At 34.0% G+C, this 20191-nt stretch overlaps 1 protein-coding gene across 1 annotated transcript in view; it reads left to right on the top strand.

Annotated features, from left to right (window-relative positions):
* Positions 1-19784, top strand: part of LOC150092407 (high affinity copper uptake protein 1-like) — a 59089-nt gene extending 39305 nt beyond the window's left edge. The window contains exons 3-5 of the mRNA XM_090415135.1: positions 904-973; positions 6876-7044; positions 18183-19784. Of these exons, the coding sequence (XP_090271261.1) occupies positions 904-973; positions 6876-7044; positions 18183-18384 (441 nt within the window). The 3' untranslated portion in view covers positions 18385-19784. The remainder of the gene's footprint in view (positions 1-903; positions 974-6875; positions 7045-18182) is intronic.
* Positions 19785-20191: the final 407 nt, after the last annotated feature.

Raw genomic sequence — 20191 nt, 5'->3', positions numbered from 1 at the left:
GAGGAATAGTGTGTTGCGGAAGAGGGGAAAAAAGAAACAAGAAGCGGTAGCTAAACAATTCACAGTGAAAGGTCTTGCAGAAATGTTCTCTGTAGTTAGCGACGTTCTCAAAATGACTGAAGGCATGGACCTCAATGTTGAATGCTACTTATTAGTAGAAAGGAAAGTACATGATGCGCTTGTTTGCTATAAACAGATTTATGATGAAAAGAAGAAGAAGAGGAATAAGCAAAGCACATTGGACATTTTCATTTAAAAAAAAAAAAAGCAAAGGTTACACCACCAGAAGAGACGCAGCCTGGTCCTCACATAGGGAAGGTAATTATCGTCCTCCACAATTAAATTTGTGATGTGAAGGAAGATTTGGGTGATTATTCTCCTGTTTTATAGTGGCAGTAACACACAGTATAGTTTTTATAAGGTTTAAAATTAAAATGACAGTACACTTATTATGGTTAAGTCCCTAATCCCTCTAACTCTGTTGATTTAATTCTGATCTGTTGATGGAACGGAACCCTGAAGTAAGTCCAGGGATGACTGTATGTGCATTAATAAATTATTAATTTCTTAAGTCTATGTATTTAGTAATCCTTTTCTGTATTGCAAGTGCCATTGATTTTAATTTTATCATAGGCACTTTCCCAAATTGTGTATCCAATAATTAATGTTCATTTGGAAACATAATTTTCATTGCTGAATTATACTATCTTTCCCTTCTTAATTATGTTTCTTAATAAATGATGTTTGTTAAAGAGAATTGGTTTAACAAGTCATCAAAACCATATGTACAATTTTTTGCAAAGTTTTTTTATTTTTGAAAAGTTTAATTATTTTTTAATAAATAAATATTAACAATAAAATCACAAATATATTATCTTTTATTATTATTTTTTTCCACTTTAGATAATGTATTTTCATGCTGGTGTAAACGCAACAATTCTCTTCAAAGAATGGAATGTTACAACAGTAGGAGGTTAGTGACTTGAAATCAGTCTGTAGTAGTTAATAAAATTCACTTGTAATGAACATTTTCAGTTATATATTTTGATAGTGGTTCAGAGATTTGTAGGATTTCAGTGATATTTTTGAAAATTCATTAGGTTTATTCATAACTGAAGGTGTGTGTGCAATAAGATAAGTATCATGATTACACATGCATCTTGGAATGCTCCACTGTTATTCAAACAGTGCTTATGCTGCTACTAGTAGTAGTACTTGCATTTTTCTTAAAATCATTCATTGACAAAACAAAGTACACACACTTTTCTGGCAACTATGTGTTTCATTTGCTACTCTCCAAGCAAAACAAATCTGTTCCTTAAATCCATGTTACCTCACTTACACAACTCCCAGAGGAAGCACTTCTTGTATCTTCCCTCTTGTCAAATGAAAAATTTCTTCAACTATCCTACTAAAATCCCTTTAAAACTTATGTTTGTCATATCCCCCCCCCCCTCTTTTTCTCTCCTGTGGATTCTCTCCACCACTTCTATCCACCTCCCTTCGCTGAAACCTATGCACCCAAATCTGTGCATAGTAGTCCTGCACAGATTTGGATATCTCCACTGGTCTGTGGAGATATCCAAATCTTATATGATTATACAAAGATAGCTATAAAACCTTACTTTATTGTTCCGGTCTGAATAGAAATGGAAGTTTTCCACCTTATGGGAAATTATTCTTAATCAGTAGTTATATAAAATTTGTTGGTGAAAAAAAAATGTTCTTAGGACCTACAAATTGCTTGTCTGTCCCTCTGTTATTTACATGTAACTCACATTTTCCTGATTGTTGAAACTTTGTTTTGTAACTATGTTTTGTTTCCTTAATTTGAATTTTATGCTGTTGATTGATGACTTGATGCTTTGGCAAAACTTCTATGAAATAAAAAAATTCACATAAGTCTTCCTATGTTAATTATTGTGTTTAACTTGTTTCTTCTTACTTTTATATTTTTTGCTTATTTGAGCAATTTTGCAGTGTCTGTGAACTTCAATTCTCTGTCTACCATCACCAGAAAATCGATGTGTTAGCAGTTGATGGTAGATTATACCAGTGTAATACACAGCTTTTAATCTTTTCATCAAGTTGTAACCACTGTCCTTTGCTCACACTTCACTCTGTTTAAATCATCTTACAGTATCTCTACATCACTTTATTAATTACCTCCTTCCCCAGTTGAGCATCATCAGCAAACAAGTAGGTTTTATTCAGATCATTCCCGCTATCATTAATACACAAATTAAACTGCAACTAAACAGTACAGAGAGAGAATCATGTGTCACTACCAATCGCCTACCTTCTTTATGATTCTACTCTATCATATAGCTCTTTGATGCCTGTTGATCGAGTGCCCTCTTATTCATTTTACCACCTTCATATGTATTTTAAATTACTGTAGTTTACATTATGGTGTTCTGTCAAATGCCTTTATCTAACTTAATTATTGTGTTTTAGTTTAATAGGAAATGCATTGATAGCCTAATTTTTGCTATCAATTATTTTAATTTAGCCGAGTAAAGAAACCTTCATTGCTATAATTAAACTGTAATTTGATGCACTCAGGGATAAAACTAAAGATCAGTATTTAGTTGGGGAAACCAGAAGTGAAATGAACCTTAAAAAACAAAAAAGCAATAGCACTTTTTTTGCATATTTAAATAGAGTGAAGTGTGAGTAAAGGACAGTGGTTACAACTTGATGAAATTAATGAATCCTTAATGAATTAAGGATTCATTAATTTCAGATCACAGTTAAAACAACGTAATCATGAAAAGTAGTAAATGTTAAATGTTTTTTGAATTGTCCTATACAACATATGGTGAGTGTGAATATACCTTTTTTTTTTTTTTACATATATATGTAATCCAGAACTCCTACTCCGGACAACAAATGTTGAACTTTTTTTCCAAGCCATTTCAATCCATCACTAAGTGGTGGTGCTCTCACCCTGGGACATTTCCCAGGTCTCCCATAAACTCAAGAAAATCGACCATAGAACCCACGCTATTTCAGACATTAAATATTGTGTTAGGGACCATGAGATGGCAGCGCTTGTTGAGCTGTCTTTCTTCACTGCGTGCCACTTACTTAGTGATAGCCTTGGGCAGCTATCTCTGATTGGCTACCAGTCGAGATTGAACTGCCCACTCAGTCTCCAAAAGTTAGAGCTAAAACGGCCTCGCCTACTCCCTATATGGGAATAAAAGGCGTTAGCTGATTTATTTATTTATTTTTAATTAATTAATATCAGTTCTGTACTGTGGGTTTGTTAATTCTTTCCGATTTTGTAACCTTGCTTATTTGTAGTTTTAGGTGAAAGAAAAAGATTACATTAACAAAAAAAAATAAAACCTGTTTTTATTATATTCAGTGGTTTTCTTTCCCCCCCCCCCTCCCATTTCTCTGTAAAAAGCTTTTAGGGATTCCTTTGAGAGCATTTGATGGATCTCTGTAGTTTTCATAGAAACTGAGATTGATTATTGGGCCTTCTGCTCTCTCATTGTAAAATTTTGCAGTATGGTAGTTATGCTGCTGATTATGTTGTATATTGTGTGTAGAAATTTATTATAAATTTGTGGTTCAAATATTTCAACAGGGCTAAAATACTTAACATTAATTAAACATTATCATAAAAATTACTCTGAAACAATAGTTGTCTGCCCTTGAACAGATCCTTATCCTTTACTGTCTACAGTAAATCTACCCACACTGGATGGTAAATTATCTGTCACGTCATTAACCCTCCCAACAATATGATATTATCAAAATCATAGCTAATCAAGTTAGAACCATTTACTTGTGCCACACTAGTCGCTGGCACCCACAGAGTAATACCCACACACAATAATCCAGAATCCAAAGGCACCTTTTGTTTACATCGCACCAAAGCGTGGTATGAATGTAAATTTAAGGAGACTTGTGAAATTCTTATCATCCACCATAATCTTAACAATAATGATGGTCTAAAAATCCCAAGAATATGGAAGGCACATATTCTACCCACATAACCTTTCCATCTAAGAGTTAATTATAAATAGAACTGTAAGTAATCCAAGATCTTAACTCTAATATAACAACTCTCGTGTTAAATTAAGACACCACTTTTGCTGTAATAAAACTATCTATATGAATTTATTCTCTGATGATATTATAAAGAGAATGTAGCTTTGACGTAGTTTTTTTCCCACTAGAGGTCAGGCTAGTAGAATAATCGTTGATCAAATCATTGTCTCTTTAGCATACTGTTTGAAATGTAATATAGTTTGTTTCTGTGTATATGTGTGTGTGTGTGTGTGTGTGTACTCCAGATGATGACCTTAATATGGAAGTCGAAACATTGGGAAATTAAAGTAATTATATCTAACACAGTTGTAGTCTCCACAATTTGTCTGACATGAATGCTGATCACCGTGTAAGACTAAGGGAAAGATTTCTTAAGAATACTTGCATAAATCTTACAGGAACACCTGGTAGAGAAATTCCTCGCATGTGTAATTCTCACATTCAACTTTATTCCCTTTTTTATAGATGGGTACTATGAGTGCTCTACTCCAAAAATCTGGAATTCAACCCTCTGACCAGGCCTTCTGAATTATGCAATGCAGCCACTGTAAGACTATACCACCATACTTCAGCATTTCTGGTCGAATATCATCTACTCCTGCTGCCTTTCCACATTTCAGGTTTTTGATGACTTTTTCTACTTCAAGTATGGATATGTATTCTTGACCGCATGCCTGGTCAGTGTTTTTTACCACTGTGCTGTCATCATTGCTTGTTTCATTTGGCAGTCTTTCAACGTAATTACTCCAGACATCGAGAATATCTTTAATCTTCAATTTTCATGTGACCTTTATCATCTCTGATTCCTTTTACAGTACTCTTTTCTCTGTTTCTAAGCTTTTTCAATAGCCTCTAAGAATATAAAACTTGCCACCTTCTGGATATTTATTTTCTGTGTTCTTACCAAAGTCTTCCGATCATGTTTGTTTAGCTAGTTTTACACAGTGCTTCACTTTCTTATATTTTTCTTTGTATTCTCTAAGAGCACAAGTTGATTTACTTGCCAGGAACTTTTGATGTGTTTCCTTCTTTTAACTTCCTGAGTCCACAATGGAGTTGTGATTTTTCTATCCTTACAGATAACCTTACCGCATGCCTCTCTGGTTGAATCAATCAGTGTTTTCTTCAGGATTTGTCATTTGCATCTCCAAGGTTTGTTTCTTGTTTTCAAACTCTTATTTTTTCTTCACTGTTTGATGGTTGTGTATTGGAGGCTATAGTTCACCTCTGAAAGCTGCTCAACCTTATTTTAAAACTTTCTTACACACTCTTCTTTTCAATATGAAATTCAGTTTTATCCTCCTCAAAACTAAATAGTGATCACTGCCTATTTCAAATCCTCTGTATACCCTTGTGTCCTGAACCAGTGGGAAAATGTTGCTGTGAACTATAACATAGTCAATGAGACTTTTCTTATTTCTTGCATCTTCTTTCCATGTGAATTTGTGGAAATTTTTATGTTGGAACATGGTGTTAGTAATAAGTAATCCATCTTCTGAACTGAAATTCAGCAAGCATTTATCATTATTTAAATTAAGGGGATATTAAATCCCACATTTTTTCAAAACCGAATAAGAAACTCAAAGATCGGAATCAACCATAATGTATAGCATCATACATCTCCTAGGAGATGTGTTTTTACATTTTGAATACTAAGAATAGTGATCAGAGCTTTACCCACCTTTGCTATGAGTTCCCTAGTTTGTACTATGTGCTTTGGCTTATGCTAGTATCTGCCGATACATTTATAGTTTACTATATTCAGCATGAAACTCTTTGATTCTGATCTTTGAGTTTCTTATTCGGTTTTGAAACAATGTGGGATTTAATATCCCCTTAATTTAAATAATGTTACATTGCCGAAATGAAGCCTATTGGCTCTTTATTTAAGTAGCATTTACCATTATTATTAGCTTTGTGATTTTCTTCAAATTTTTCCAAAACATTTCTATATGTCTTGTAATCATTTCCTACTCTGCTGTTTAGAAATTCAACAAGGACCAACTGTTCCTTTTTCATTGAGCCAGCTGCCTTCTCTAATGCCTCAAAAAATTCCTCCATTTCTTCCTTGGTTGAACCCTCTGTGGGACCATAATCACAAATTAATCTCATTGTCCAGTTCCTTATTCTGATACTTGCCCACATCACTCTAATTGATATTGCTTGCCATTCAAGATTATCCTCATGTTTAGTGTTGAATGCTATGGCTACTCTGTCTTTTCCCTGATTGTTATTGCCAGAATATAAAATTTTGTATATTGCTTAGAAAGATCTCACCTGTTTTTGTCTTCTTTGTTTGTCACACCTATTGTTAATCTGGTATTCATCCAATTCTTCTGCTAGTTCCATTTCTTTTCCCTTGATGCTTCTTACGTTGATAGTACCAATACTTGAATTCTGTTGATGTTGAGTCGGGACAAGTTCTGGTATTTTTCACTGCTTTGGTTAACCAGGTGACTCCCTAGCTGGCATGAAATTCTGCAATGTGCATTGTATTGGTTTAAGCCAACAAGAATACAATTTGGTTGGCTAAATCCCAAATTGCCAGGCAATCCTTGTTCGTTCAGTATCCAGGTAGATCCACCTAACAGGGTGCACCACGAGAAGGTGAGGATTGGACATTCGGTCAGAAGTCCCAGTTCCCAGTTAATTCTTTGCATTCCTTAAAAGACTACATGGAGATCTCCTCCCAGTTATACAGCTTTGACCCTTAAGCAACCATTTATTTTATTTATTATTGTTATTATATTTATTTTTTGCTATAAAAAGAAATGGCTTTGGAATTTATTTATTTATTTATTTAAATTTAGGCATGGTTGGATCAGTCATCGGCATTTTTTTGTTTGCCATGCTCTATGAAGGACTCAAATACTTTAGAGAATATCTTTTCAAAAAATATTTAGCATCATTACAGTTTAGCACTGTGGCTCATACAGATGTTGATGGAAAGCAGCATAGTGAAGTGCACAGAGTTCAGCGGTAAGTTTGACACGTATTGTTCCAGATTGTAAAGCAACAGCTATGTAGTGAAGTATATACTATTGTAACTTATACAGAAACTGCATATAAGAGATTTTTTGGATATATATAGTTCTTTATAGTTCTTATTTCTTGCCAAAAAGTGTCTTTTCATGTTGTCTGATATTTTGCAATTAACATTCATAAGTGTTAGAACTAATGCTGATGAACATACAAAAATTAACTTTGTCATGAATTTCAGAAAGTACATAATGTGACTGTAAAAAAAGAAAAAAAAAAAAGTCATAGCTTACCAGTATCTCCAATTAAAAGATATGCCATTGGTTCAGTTTTATTTTTCTCCAAAAACCTTGTTTATTTTTTATAACTTAATAACAACAAATTAGTCTTTCATTGTATTCAAAATTTTATGCAAGTTTTTGCTGTAGTTTGACATTTGGAGGTTATCAGACAATTAACATTTAAGATGTTAAAAGTTTATTTTTCACTTGGTTAGAGTATAATAAATTTAGTTTAATCCTTTATCCAAGTGTGAGCAAACAAAGTTTGCGCCTGAAAGTATCTTCAGGACTGGGGTAAGGTGGTACAACACCAGGCAAATCATTGCAAAGGTGGAGCAAGCTACCAACACTCCTATCTCAGTATCTCCCATAATGCAAAACACATCTCCTTGCAGATATGTCTAATGTTATGCATTAAGGGAAGGGCCACAACCCAATGCATTATGGGAGATACTGAGATAGGAGTGTTGGTAGCTTGCTCCACCTTTGCAATGATTTGCCTGGTGTTGTACCACCTTACCCCAGTCCTGAAGATACTTTCAGGTGCAAACTTTGTTTGCTCACACTTGGATAAAGGATTAAACTAAATTTATTATAACATTTAAGATATGGTAGAATATCTTACATTTATAAACATGCAGTTTATAAATAATGTTAAATGCGCATTCAATAAGCAACCAGATTTAGCTTATTCCTACAGGAAAATTACTTCAGTTATATGTAAGCATATACCAAGTACTTTTTTGTATAGTGTTTCACATGCTGTTTCATATTCTGTCTTTCTTTTGCTTACTTTATGCTTTTTTATATTAATATTTAAATAAGCATCAAAGTAGAAAAGAGTAGCACTCAACTGCAGCATTCTGGATGTAATTAGAACATATTTGTGCATCTCATGTGTTTATATATAGTATTTGTGCATGCATATAAATTCTTTTTTTTTTTGTATCAGGAAACAAATGCTAGCTGGTACACTACTTTTCAATTTATTTATTATATCTGTATTAAGCAATCATTACTCTGTTCCAAATAGTAAACATGAGATTTTCTTAAATAGAAATATTTGAGGAAATTTCAGAAGTGTACAAAACTTATAGAAAGTTTTCTCACTTGGTTTTAAAGAAAATTATTATTATGGGCTACTCTATGGAGTCTTTAGACTCATCAAGAGAGGCCCTAAACATCATGTCAAGTACTATCCAACATTTGCACAGTATCTATCATACTTTTCTTTGAACTCATTCACAGTCATGGCACCACAACAGACTGACAACCTATTCCACTCATCCACCACTCTCCAAGCAAAAAACCTAGTTCTGACATCCTTGCTAACTGCACTGTACTCAGTTTCTGAGAATCCCACCACCAGACCTATTCTGAAAAACTTCCTCTGAATCTTGTAAAAACCTTTCAGTAATTTGTATGTCTCAATCATATCATCCCTTTTCCACCTGTCAATCATTTTCTGTAACCCACAAATCTTCAATCATTTCCTCATATGGTTCATTCCATAGATCTTCTATCATCTTGGTCACTCACCTCTGGATCCTCCCCACCTCTTCCTCATCACCAAGAAACATTGGTGACCAGATCTGCATACAGTAGTCAAGATGGGGTCTTATCAAGCCTTGATAAAAAGGAATAATAATTGCTTGTCTGTTCATCAAAGTATTCTTCAGTAACCAAGTAATCTGGTGAGCTGCTTTAGCCACTTTTGCTATGTGTCCTCTAAACTTTAACTCCTTATCTGCTAACACTCAAATCTCTGACAATTTCCTGGAGCACATTTCCATCAGTGTGGTATACAGCTGTTAATCTTTACACCCAAAATGCATTACCTTACACTTTGCTACATTAAACTGACATCCATCTTTCTTTGCCTGGATCCTTTCCTATATCAGTAATGTACAAATTAAACAGTAGCGGCCCAAGAACAGCCATGCAGCATATCAATAGTCACAGGCCTTCTTCCAGACTCTATTCCTGAATAAACTGTTCTCTGATATCTCTCTCTCTCTGTCAACCACTCTCTTATCCACCTCACCAACCCTGTATCCATCCCAGTGTGCTGCAGTTTACTGATTAGAATTCCATATACTATCCTCTTAAAGGTTTTGCTAAGTATCACTGTATTATAAAATTGAGCAAATTATGGCTTGACCTGCCATTCACAAAACTGTTCTGCCCCCTCCTTCCCATACTGTATCCTCTTTCCATCTATCCATTCCTGCATTTTGCTCTTGACCGACTTTTCCTTGACAACAACTCCTGATATGCTGATCAGTCTGTAATGCTGCATCAATCTTGGAGTCTCCTTTATGCAATGGAACTCTTTTCCCTTCTTTCCGCTCCTTGGGATTAATCCAGAGCTGAGACTTAGATAATCCATCTAATCCAATAGCTGTATTCTCATTAATATGTTATGCACCTCCATTTCGTTTATCTCAGTTCCCATATATGCCTTTGCCCTTCTCGTTACTGCAGTATCTCCATCTGGATGATATACTCTTGCAAAGTGTTCACTTAGTAATTACTATTTTAACTGATTTAGTTATCTCCCTACCATCAGCATTCATTAAAAATCATTCTGCCATAAGCATTCTTTCTTTTACTTGCAGCATATTGAAAGAACTGTTTGGGATTATCTTTGGCCTGCACTGCTAATTTCCTTTCATTCTCTGCTTTTGCTTTTCTTACCATACTGGTTACCCTTCTGGCATGTGCTTTGTACTTCTTATGAGCCTGCTGGTCATCTTTCTCCTTGAATTCTCTCCACCAGCTCCAGCTTAATGATGATATTCAATTTAATTCCCACTTGATTGACTCTCATGACTCTAGGCTCATGACTCTAGGCATGCAGTCTGTCATTACTTCCCTCAAACACTCCTTTACCTTCCCATGCACTATCAGCATCCAGCTCCTGCAGTTTCTCCTAAACTTGTCATATTTACCAGTCCTTTAGTTCCACATATACCTCCCTTCTTAACTGAAAACTCCACATTTAACTACCTCCCAGATCAAGACCACATGATCACTCTCACCAATTGGCAGCAATGTGGTCATATTAGTTATACACAAACTCTCAGATGCAATTGCTAGATCCAGCACTCTCAAACCCCTAGTATTCCATCACATGCTGTCTCAAGTAATTATTCCGTACTAACTGCATAAATTCCACTTCCTTCCATGTCCTCTCATCTTTCTACTGTATGTTCCTATAATTCAGATCCCCTATAATAATTACCCACACTCCACTCATTGAGCCTATTTGCCAATGCATACTATCCCCATCATCTTTTCTATCCCCTGGTCTATAGCAGTATACAACTGTAAATTTTTTTTCTGCTAGCCTCTATCTCACACCAGATAGCCTCAAATGTGCTATTTTCACTGGTCTGCAGTTGAACTTCTACTCTCTTTGGTTGCAGTTTATTGGCTATCATCAATAACACTCCTTCCATTCTTTTCTAACTTCCCTGAATACCCTTCACACTCTATCCCACTAATTATATCATCTTTTGTCAGTCAAGTCTCACTAATGTCAATAACCTTTTGCCATGATGAACTAACTAATGCCAAAAATTCCTTTCCCTTGTTTCGAATGCTCCTATCATTAGTGTACATAAAGTGCAATTCCCTTAGGCCCACTGCTATCTTGACACTATACTAATACTCCCATTCTGGTTTGTTACCAGTGTCAACTGCCTCACTGATGTCTGCATATTCCCCCCCCCCCAAAAAAAAAGCTCTAGTTTTCCTGATTTTGCTTATCCACTTTCACTTCATTCAACAACACTTTATCCAGTCTCTGAACACCAAATCCATTCAAATGCAAACCAGCCTTCTTGTACAAGTCCTTTTGCCTGTCAAACTCCATACTTCTCCCAAAACCTGTGCATTGGGTCATTCGCTATTATGGTCCTCCTTCTCAGCTCTACTCTGTCATACTGCACCATCAGACTCACTATCTTAACTCTCTCACTCTTTTCTTTGCTACTTCCAGTAATTGTTTCATGTCTTCTCTCATACCATACTTTTCTCATTTCAAATCATTCGTTCCACCAGAATGATCAGCTCTTTCATTTTACCCTTTTGTGCTCTAATAGCCTCACTAACATTATTAATTTCTGCACACAGAAAGCATGATTTGTCAATCGTCGAGAGAATGTAGATCTCTCGCCAATCAGACCTCGTATGATGGAATCGCCATACAACACTTGCTCCTTGATTTTTCCTTCTCTCTTGATCAAGCACTCATTTCTCTTATCTCGCATTTTGTTCTTTCTGATATCAGCTGATCCACTCGCTAAACATTTTTCCATATGTTGCACCTCACATTTTGTCCTGTGTATCACTACACGTAATCAAGCTATCTACCACATTCTTTACATCCATCATACTACTATTCTCAATTGTCTCTCTTTTAATCTTATCTGCCATTTCACAGACATTTTAACATGTATTCTCAGTTCTGTCTACCACTTCAATATCGCTGTCTGACAAGCACTTTTGACCCTCGCTTTCGTAGCATTTTCGGCACACTTTCAAGCCACTATTACCTTCAAACCAAATTCCATTTGCCTTTGGTAATGTGTACATCTTGCAGACATTGCACTTTTATGAAATTATACTTGAAAGAAATTATATTTTTGTTTTTATCCTTTACCCAAGCATAAGCAGACAAAGTTTGTATATGAAGTATTTTCATAAGTAGTCTAGTTGTATATAGAGGCTGTTGACGTCACATCAGTTGCCTTAGTATCCCATAATGTTGCACACTTCCTTGCTGATGTATATTACTATGCATTATGAGTCACTTCCTAGAACTGGCTCCCACTGAAAAGACCTTGGCAACAATCAAAACTAGTCTGTGTTGGTGAGTCATCTCATAATGCATAACAGTATGCCATCCAAAAAGAAGTGTGCTGTGCATTATGGGATACTGAGATGAAGTTCACAGCATTTATATACCACTTATCATAATTGTGAAGATATTTGATGTGCAAATATTTTTTTGTTGGGGGGGGGGGGCATAGATCAGGTGCACTTAACTGAATCTTGTAATCAGTACCGAGACCAAAATATTTCTTAAGGGGATGCAAAAAAAAAAGCTTGTTGCAATGGGGTGGATGGCACTGCAATCATGGTTCCATTTATCAGTAATTACTGTATCACACTGGTGATCATTGATCTCTAACCTAAAGATCTTGTTTCAATATATGGAAGTTGCTTAAGGATCAAAGCTAAATAATTGGGAGATGATCTTCATGTAGTTATTTAAGGAATACAGAGAACTGACTTCTGATCTAATGTCCAATCCCCTTTCCATATTAAACTCCATTAGTAGGATATGCTAACAGTTGGGATTTAGTAAGTCAAACTGTAATACATATTGGCTTAAACCAGAAGAGACAGTGATGGTACGAAAAGATGAAATGTCATGTTGGATGGGGTGTTACACAGTTAAACAAGGTTTATTTCCATCTGGAAACCAGGACAAACAACAAAAAAAAGTCAGCTACTGGAACAAACTCTAATTCAACAGAATTCAAAATAGACACCATCAAAAAGAAATATCAACATAATAATTAGAAGTGAACTGACAGAAGAATTACAAAGGTACCACATTGACAACATAATTGGTATTACCAAAAGGAAGAATACAAAAACAGGTAATTCATCTAAATAACAACTACGAAATTTATATTCAGACAGTAATGATCAGGCAAAGAAAGGGGTGGGCAAAGTTATCAAAATTAAACACAAAGATAGTCTTCTTGAATGATGACAAAATCAGTTAGTGATGCAGATATATATATCAGAGTGTGGATTTGGATAATGAGACTTATTTGTGCCTATGGTCTCACAGAAGGTTCTATTAAGGATGAAGTGGAGGGACTTCTGCTGCTAGAATACAAAGATGTAATAGGAGATTGGAAATAGGAAGTGGTCACCATTTAGTTTTGAGGAGAGTAAAAATAAATAGCTTATTGAAAAGAAAAATATCTGAGAAAGTTTTTTTAAAAATCAAAGTTTATCAGCTTTTAGGGTGAACTGTAGACTCATCAGCTATACAAAGATTACTGGAGAAAGAATGAAATTGCTAAAACTAGGAGACTCAGCAGCAAACTCCGAAGAAAGCATTGATCGATTCAGTCAGAGAGGCATGTGGTGAAGTTATCTGTGAGGATTAAAAAAAAAAAAAAAAAAATCAGTATTCCATGTGGCTTGATAAGGTAGTTGAAAGAAGTAAAGCATATTGAAAGTTCTTAGCAAGTAGTGAGTAGTAGTGTTCTAAGAGAATACAGAGAAAATTGTAAAAAGCTATGTGTAAAAGCAACTTAAATATCTGAGATTTTGGTAAGAATAGGGGTAGAACACTCATGAAAACAATAATAGGAATAATTCTCCACGTAGTAGTGAGTTCGAGGCTAACGGGATGAAATATATGATGGAGTGTTGCTATAGACATAGCAATTCATTTACTGGGGATGAAAATGCATTACTGCCAAATTGCTTAGATATCTGAACACTGATTGGATAGCAGAGAAAACTCGCACTAAGAATGAAGGAGAATTTATTGAGCCATTGTGCGACAATGTTCTCAAGGCCAAAGAGGATTATATGAGGATTTGATAAAAGATGACCAGTAAGTTGTATTGTGCTTACTGGAAGAGAGAGAGATGACAAAGTTTTTCTCTCACTTAGAGGCATTCAAAAGAGCTTAAAAAAAAAAAAAAAAAGATTTGCTCATAGTGTCACGAGGGAGCTCAGTTAAGGATGTGACTGTTTTGCCGCCACTTGGTGATATTGACCATGTAGTACTGTCCTGGGAAGTGGCTAAATATATGGATGTTCCAATTAGGACAGGTGACATGTTTTTTTGAGGTTCCCACCCATGACATTCATATCATGGACTGGCCAAGGGTTTTTTTTTTTTTTATAAATTTGATGTATTTTATTTATTTACTTTTTTTTACATAGTCCAGAGTTCCTGCTGCAGAGACCAATTATGGAACTGTTTCAAGACCTAATAAGCCAGCTGGTTGTTTTACACCAGGCAATGAAACTCATCTAAAGACATAAGACTATTACACTTTTTTATAAAATCTTTATCAAGTAGCTTTATTTTTATCCTCCTACATGTTTCGCCAATCTGTTTCTATTGGCATCCTCAGGGAATACAAATCAGTAAGCACAAAATGAAGATTACAGACTAGGTTATAACCGATGGTTCTAAATCATACAAAAAATTGGTATTGTGCGTGACAATGTGCATGTCTCGTTAACGTGATTTATTCGTGATGACTCATGACGTAATTGTTATGAAAGTTTATTTCTTTGATGTTTAATGATCTGATAAAAGTTTTCCAAATTTCTGGTAAAATTAGACCTTGATTCTTGTTTAGGTTTTCAGTTTTACGGGCGACTGTAGCTGCTTCTTTAAAGGTTCTTGAATGGTAGTTATCTTCTATGTATGGCATAAGGCTCTTATCCCACTCAATGTGATGGTTAGTAGAGGCAAAGTGGCATGAAAGGCCTGAAATGTCTTGTCTGTTATTTCTGACATATCCTATGTGTTCTTTCTTTCTTGTTTCGAAGCTTCTAGATGTCTGACCTACGTAACTAATACCACATGAGCAAGGAATATTATATACTCCAGAGTATTTGTAGAATGAGTGAGGATCTTTCGGTGATCTTAAAAATTAGGTATTCCATTACGTCCAATAGTTGATGGAATCTATTCTCCCACTTACCAACTATCCAAGTATCTTGCGAAGATTTTACAACAACACATTCACGTCTCGGATACTTATATTAAAAACTCAAAACATTTTATAGATAAAATAAAAAACATCCCTATTTTTGAAGAGGATATACTAGCAAGCCTGGACATCACATCTCTGTTTACTAACATTCCAGTGGTTGAAGTCATCAACATAATAGACAAATTGTTCCCAAGAAACATCACTACTTTGTTCAATCACTGTTTAACTTCTAACTATTTCATTTGGCAAGAAACGATCTACAAACAACTCACTGGATTAGCTATGGGTAGTCCCCTCTCACCTCCTTGTGCTGACTTATTCATGGAAGATCTAGAGAAAAAAATCTTAACCCAGATCTTTCCAAAACCGAAAATTTGGTACAGATATGTAGATGACATCTTTATCATTTGGGATCATACAAAAGAAGAACTAATGAATTACCTCAACCAAATCAATAGTTTCCACAATACCATCAAATTCACATTAGAAATGGAAAAAGATAAAAAACTGCCATTCCTTGACATTTTAATAAAGAAACAATCCAATAATAGTATCAACCTATCTGTATACAGAAAACCTACAAATACTGGACGTTACCTCCATTTCAACTCAGCTCATCACATAGCTCAGAAACTTAGCATTATCCATAGTCTCAAGAAAAGAGCTATACAGTATACGACAGACAAGGATGACCTACTAACGGAATTAACCACAATATCCAGAGAACTTTCTTTAAATGGTTACCCTAAAAGACTCTATAACAAGATTCTATTTACTGATATACCACATCGACAACGTGATGACGTCCAATACATCAGTACAATTACAATTCCTTTTGTCAACAACCTTTCCAAAAAATTAGCTAACCTTTTAAAACCATACAAGATCAGAGTGGCATTCAAACCAATCAATACTATTCGGAAATTTTTAAGATCACCGAAAGATCCTCACCCATTCTACAAATACTCTGGAGTATATAATATTCCTTGCTCATGTGGTATTAGTTACGTAGGTCAGACATCTAGAAGCTTCGAAACAAGAAAGAAAGAACACATAGGATATGTCAGAAATAACAGACAAGACATTTCAGGCCTTTCATGCCACTTTGCCTCTACTAACCATCACATTGAGTGGGATAAGAGCCTTATGCCATACATAGAAGATAACTACCATTCAAGAACCTTTAAAGAAGCAGCTACAGTCACCCGTAAAACTGAAATCCTAAACAAGAATCAAGGTCTAATTTTACCAGAAATTTGGAAAACTTTTATCAGATCATTAAACATCAAAGAAATGAACTTTCATAACAATTACGTCATGAGTCATCACGAATAAATCACGTTAACGAGACATGCACGTTGTCACGCACAATACCAATTTTTTGTATGATTTAGAACCATCGGTTATAACCTAGTCTGTAATCTTCATTTTGTGCTTACTGATTTGTATTCCCTGAGGATGCCAATAGAAACAGATTGGCGAAACATGTAGGAGGATAAAAATAAAGCTACTTGATAAAGATTTTATAAAAAAGTGTAATAGTCTTATGAATAATTGTCAAGAAAAAATTCAACATAATGAACAGGATCATCTAAAGACATTTATGCCAAGCATTCATACCAAAGTGGGATTAGAACCTGCAGCCTATTGGTTGGAGAGTAGATACATTAACCACTTATCCAAAGTTACTGAAATACTTTGGAGGTTTGGCATAGAGGATAATGAATAAAGCAATTGTCTGATTCATATTGTTATGGAGTTTTAATTTCCTTTTTTTAGAATACTTGTTGATTTTATTTGTTTGTTTTTATTTATATATATATATATATATATATATATTTTTTTTTTTTTCGTCATGTATATACTAATAGACTTTATATGAGGGTTTGATAAAAGATGACCAGTAAGTTTCAGTAAGATCTCTAGTTCTCCACAACTTGAAAATAACGAGCAATATGTTTTAATTACTTTAAACACTTTCTGCATTGGTTTCAAAAAGCTAATACACACGCTGCAAAAAATTATGCTTATTTGATAGGATTCTCATATTAGACTATAATAACATAATTTCGGTTGGTAGTCATTTGTAGAGAAGAATTGAGAGAGAGAGAGAGAGAGAATTACTTTTGCTGTAGAAATTTAAAAAATTACAAAAAATAAAATGTATATATAAAATTGACAAAAAATTAAAAAAATCCTTAGCCCACCCACAGTACAAATGTACTACAAGTTTAGTAATAACCTTTCATGGGTTAACCACATAAAATTTAAAAAAAAAGTTGGAATTTGGCTTACTGGAAGAGATGACAAAGTTCCTCTACTACTACTTCAAAAACCTCTGTTCTCACAGTGGGATTCAAACCTGTGGCTTGTTGGTTGAAGAATAGCAGCATTATTCACTTTGCAACCAGACTGGCAGTATGTTTTTTTTGAAGAGCCCGATTCAATCCTATCTGTGAAAGGAAGTGTTGTGTAAACCTTACTTAGGCAGAGCTAAGCTAACTGGTTTTAGACCACCATGTTACTTGAATTACTGGCTTTGTTTCTTCTCTATAAATAATTGGACCAGTTGGAAAGCTTGCACACTTGTTGTTATTTAAAGCTGCAGCCAAAGCAACTAAGGCTGTGAGCCTATTATGTTTGTTAATTGCATGTGTATGTTCTGACCAGTTTGTCTGTTTTGCAGGATGAAAACCCCAGGTTTCTATTCAGTTAAAAAAAAAAAAAAAAAACTAAGAGATTTTTGCTGTTTGTTTTTCCCCCATTTTAGATGGGATTTGAACCTAGGGCTTTCTAACCTAAGGACATCATTGAAATACCTATGAAATACCAACATCAGACATATTGGATGACGGTACCTGCAAAGAAACAGAAACCACCAGACTAAAATTTTATTTATAGTCACAGAATATTAGAGGAAGGAAGAGCTATGTGTATCTCACTTATGTATTAGGAAGTTATAAAGTAAAATTATATTAATAAAATAAAATGGGTAAAATCACTTTTTCTAGAAAGTATAATTATATTAACTGACATTTTTAAAACTATAATTCTGCTGCATGATTAATACCTTTTTCATGTTTTATAGGCACAAAATGGTAAGCTGGCCTCATGCTGTTCAAACAGGACTTCATACCATTCAGATGATAATAAGTTATTTCTTAATGTTAATTTTCATGACATATAATGTTTGGTTGTGCATGGCTGTTGTGTTAGGATCTGGAACTGGATATTTCTTATTTGGCTGGAAAAAAGCATCAGTAGTTGATGTAACAGAACATTGTCACTAATTGCCTACTTTGGAGTTAGCAGGAATAGTAGTAGTAGTAGGGACCAACCATTCAACAGTGATGTGCAATAATTTTCTAAGCTCTCTGTAGTTCTCCACAACTCGAAAATAATGAGCAATATGTTTTTATTAGTTCAAACACTTTCTGCATTGGTTTCAAAAAGCTAATATACATGCTGAAAGAAATTATGCTTATTTGTTAGGATTCTCATATTAGACTATAATAACATAATTTCAGTTGGCAGTCATTTGTAAAAGAGGTTTACAAAAAAGAGAGAGAAAGTGATAATTATTTTTGCTGTATAATTGCAAATAAATAATGTAATGTGCAGCTAAATGCAGATTTAGTTGATTTCATGTTGGAGGTTTCATGGAATGTTATCAGCACTGAGAAAGGATTAAAACTAATTTTAATACTTCCAATATTTAAGACATCTTCAGGGATTTATTGTATTTGTATTTGTGTTGTTACAAAAAGTTTTTTGTAACAACACAAAGATGTTACAAAAAGATGTCTCTGTGATGGAGATGAAATATTGGAAGTATTAAAATTAGTTTTAATTCTTTCTCAGTGCTGATAATATTCCATTAAACCTCCAACATGAATTCTTCACACTTAAGTCTCAACACACGGATGCAGATTTAGTCACTTTGCACTTTTTGACTAAGACATCCTGTAAATATTTTAAGTAGTTTTTTTGTTTGTTTGTTTGTTTTTCAAGTCAGTTTATAAACATCATTCTGAATTTGTAAATATAATCTTGGATTTGAAAGACTGTAGTTTTTGAAGAATCAGAATCAAGCAGATATCACTAATCTTTATGTACTGAATGGAAATGTTTTGAACATTTAACTGCTGTAAATAAAATATCAATGACTTTTTAATTTAATTTTAAGGATATAGTAGCCTGTTATTCATAAAGATTATTATTACATGTGGGTAATATATCTGCATGTGCACTTATAATCTTTACGAATAATTTGTACAGTTATATTGTTCTATCACAAATATTTGTAAAATTATAACAAAAAAAATCATTCTGAAACCACAATGATTTTAATTTTTGAAATAGTAGAACAGTATTATTTTGAACAGTATTTTTTCTAATGAATATTGTTTGTCATCATTATTTTGAACAGTATATTTTGAACGTTTTTTTTCTGATGAATGTTGTTTGTCATCATTTTCAAGAAAATGTAAATAATGTTTAAATTGTTTTAAATTAATATTTTCAATTGAGGAATTTGCCATATTTTTACAATTATTTATTCCTTTGAAGAACAGGTCCTCTTCTCTTGAAATATTAGAGAATCAGAAAAGATTAACACCAGTCACCTTTAGTACATTTAAAAACTGTTATGCAATTAAAATAAAAATTAAAAACTTTTTTTAAAAGAAAACTTTCAGTAATTTCTGTGTGTTATTTTAAGTGGGTTCCTCACTTTTTCATTCATTTTGAAATATAGGTATGGCAGTAAATATTCAAATATACAGTAACCTGTCATTTGAATATTCATTTTTAAATTAAAGTATAGAATGAAATAGAAGATAAAAAAGTTCATAAAAGTAATGATTCAGATTTTTGAAGATGTATTAGTAGCTTTACACAAGGTTTAAATATAAATAAAACACACATACAATCATCAAATTTCGGCCATGTACTCTCAAGGAGTGTACAGGATATGATAGTACTACATGAAAAATTTACATTATTACTAACTTCCTATCTACAATTTTCCTCCACATCAGTCTGTTACTTGTCAATACTCCAACATTATCAGCATTATCAGATCTTATATTTCTATCG

This window comes from Typopeltis vanoorti, chromosome 26 (assembly GCF_054136105.1).
Source record: "Typopeltis vanoorti isolate ZY-2024b chromosome 26, IOZ_Tvanoo_1.0, whole genome shotgun sequence".
In the NCBI taxonomy this organism is placed as follows: domain Eukaryota; kingdom Metazoa; phylum Arthropoda; class Arachnida; order Uropygi; family Thelyphonidae; genus Typopeltis; species Typopeltis vanoorti.
The sequence above is the reverse complement of the archived record's forward strand: the minus strand, read 5'-3'. Positions and strand labels throughout refer to the sequence as shown.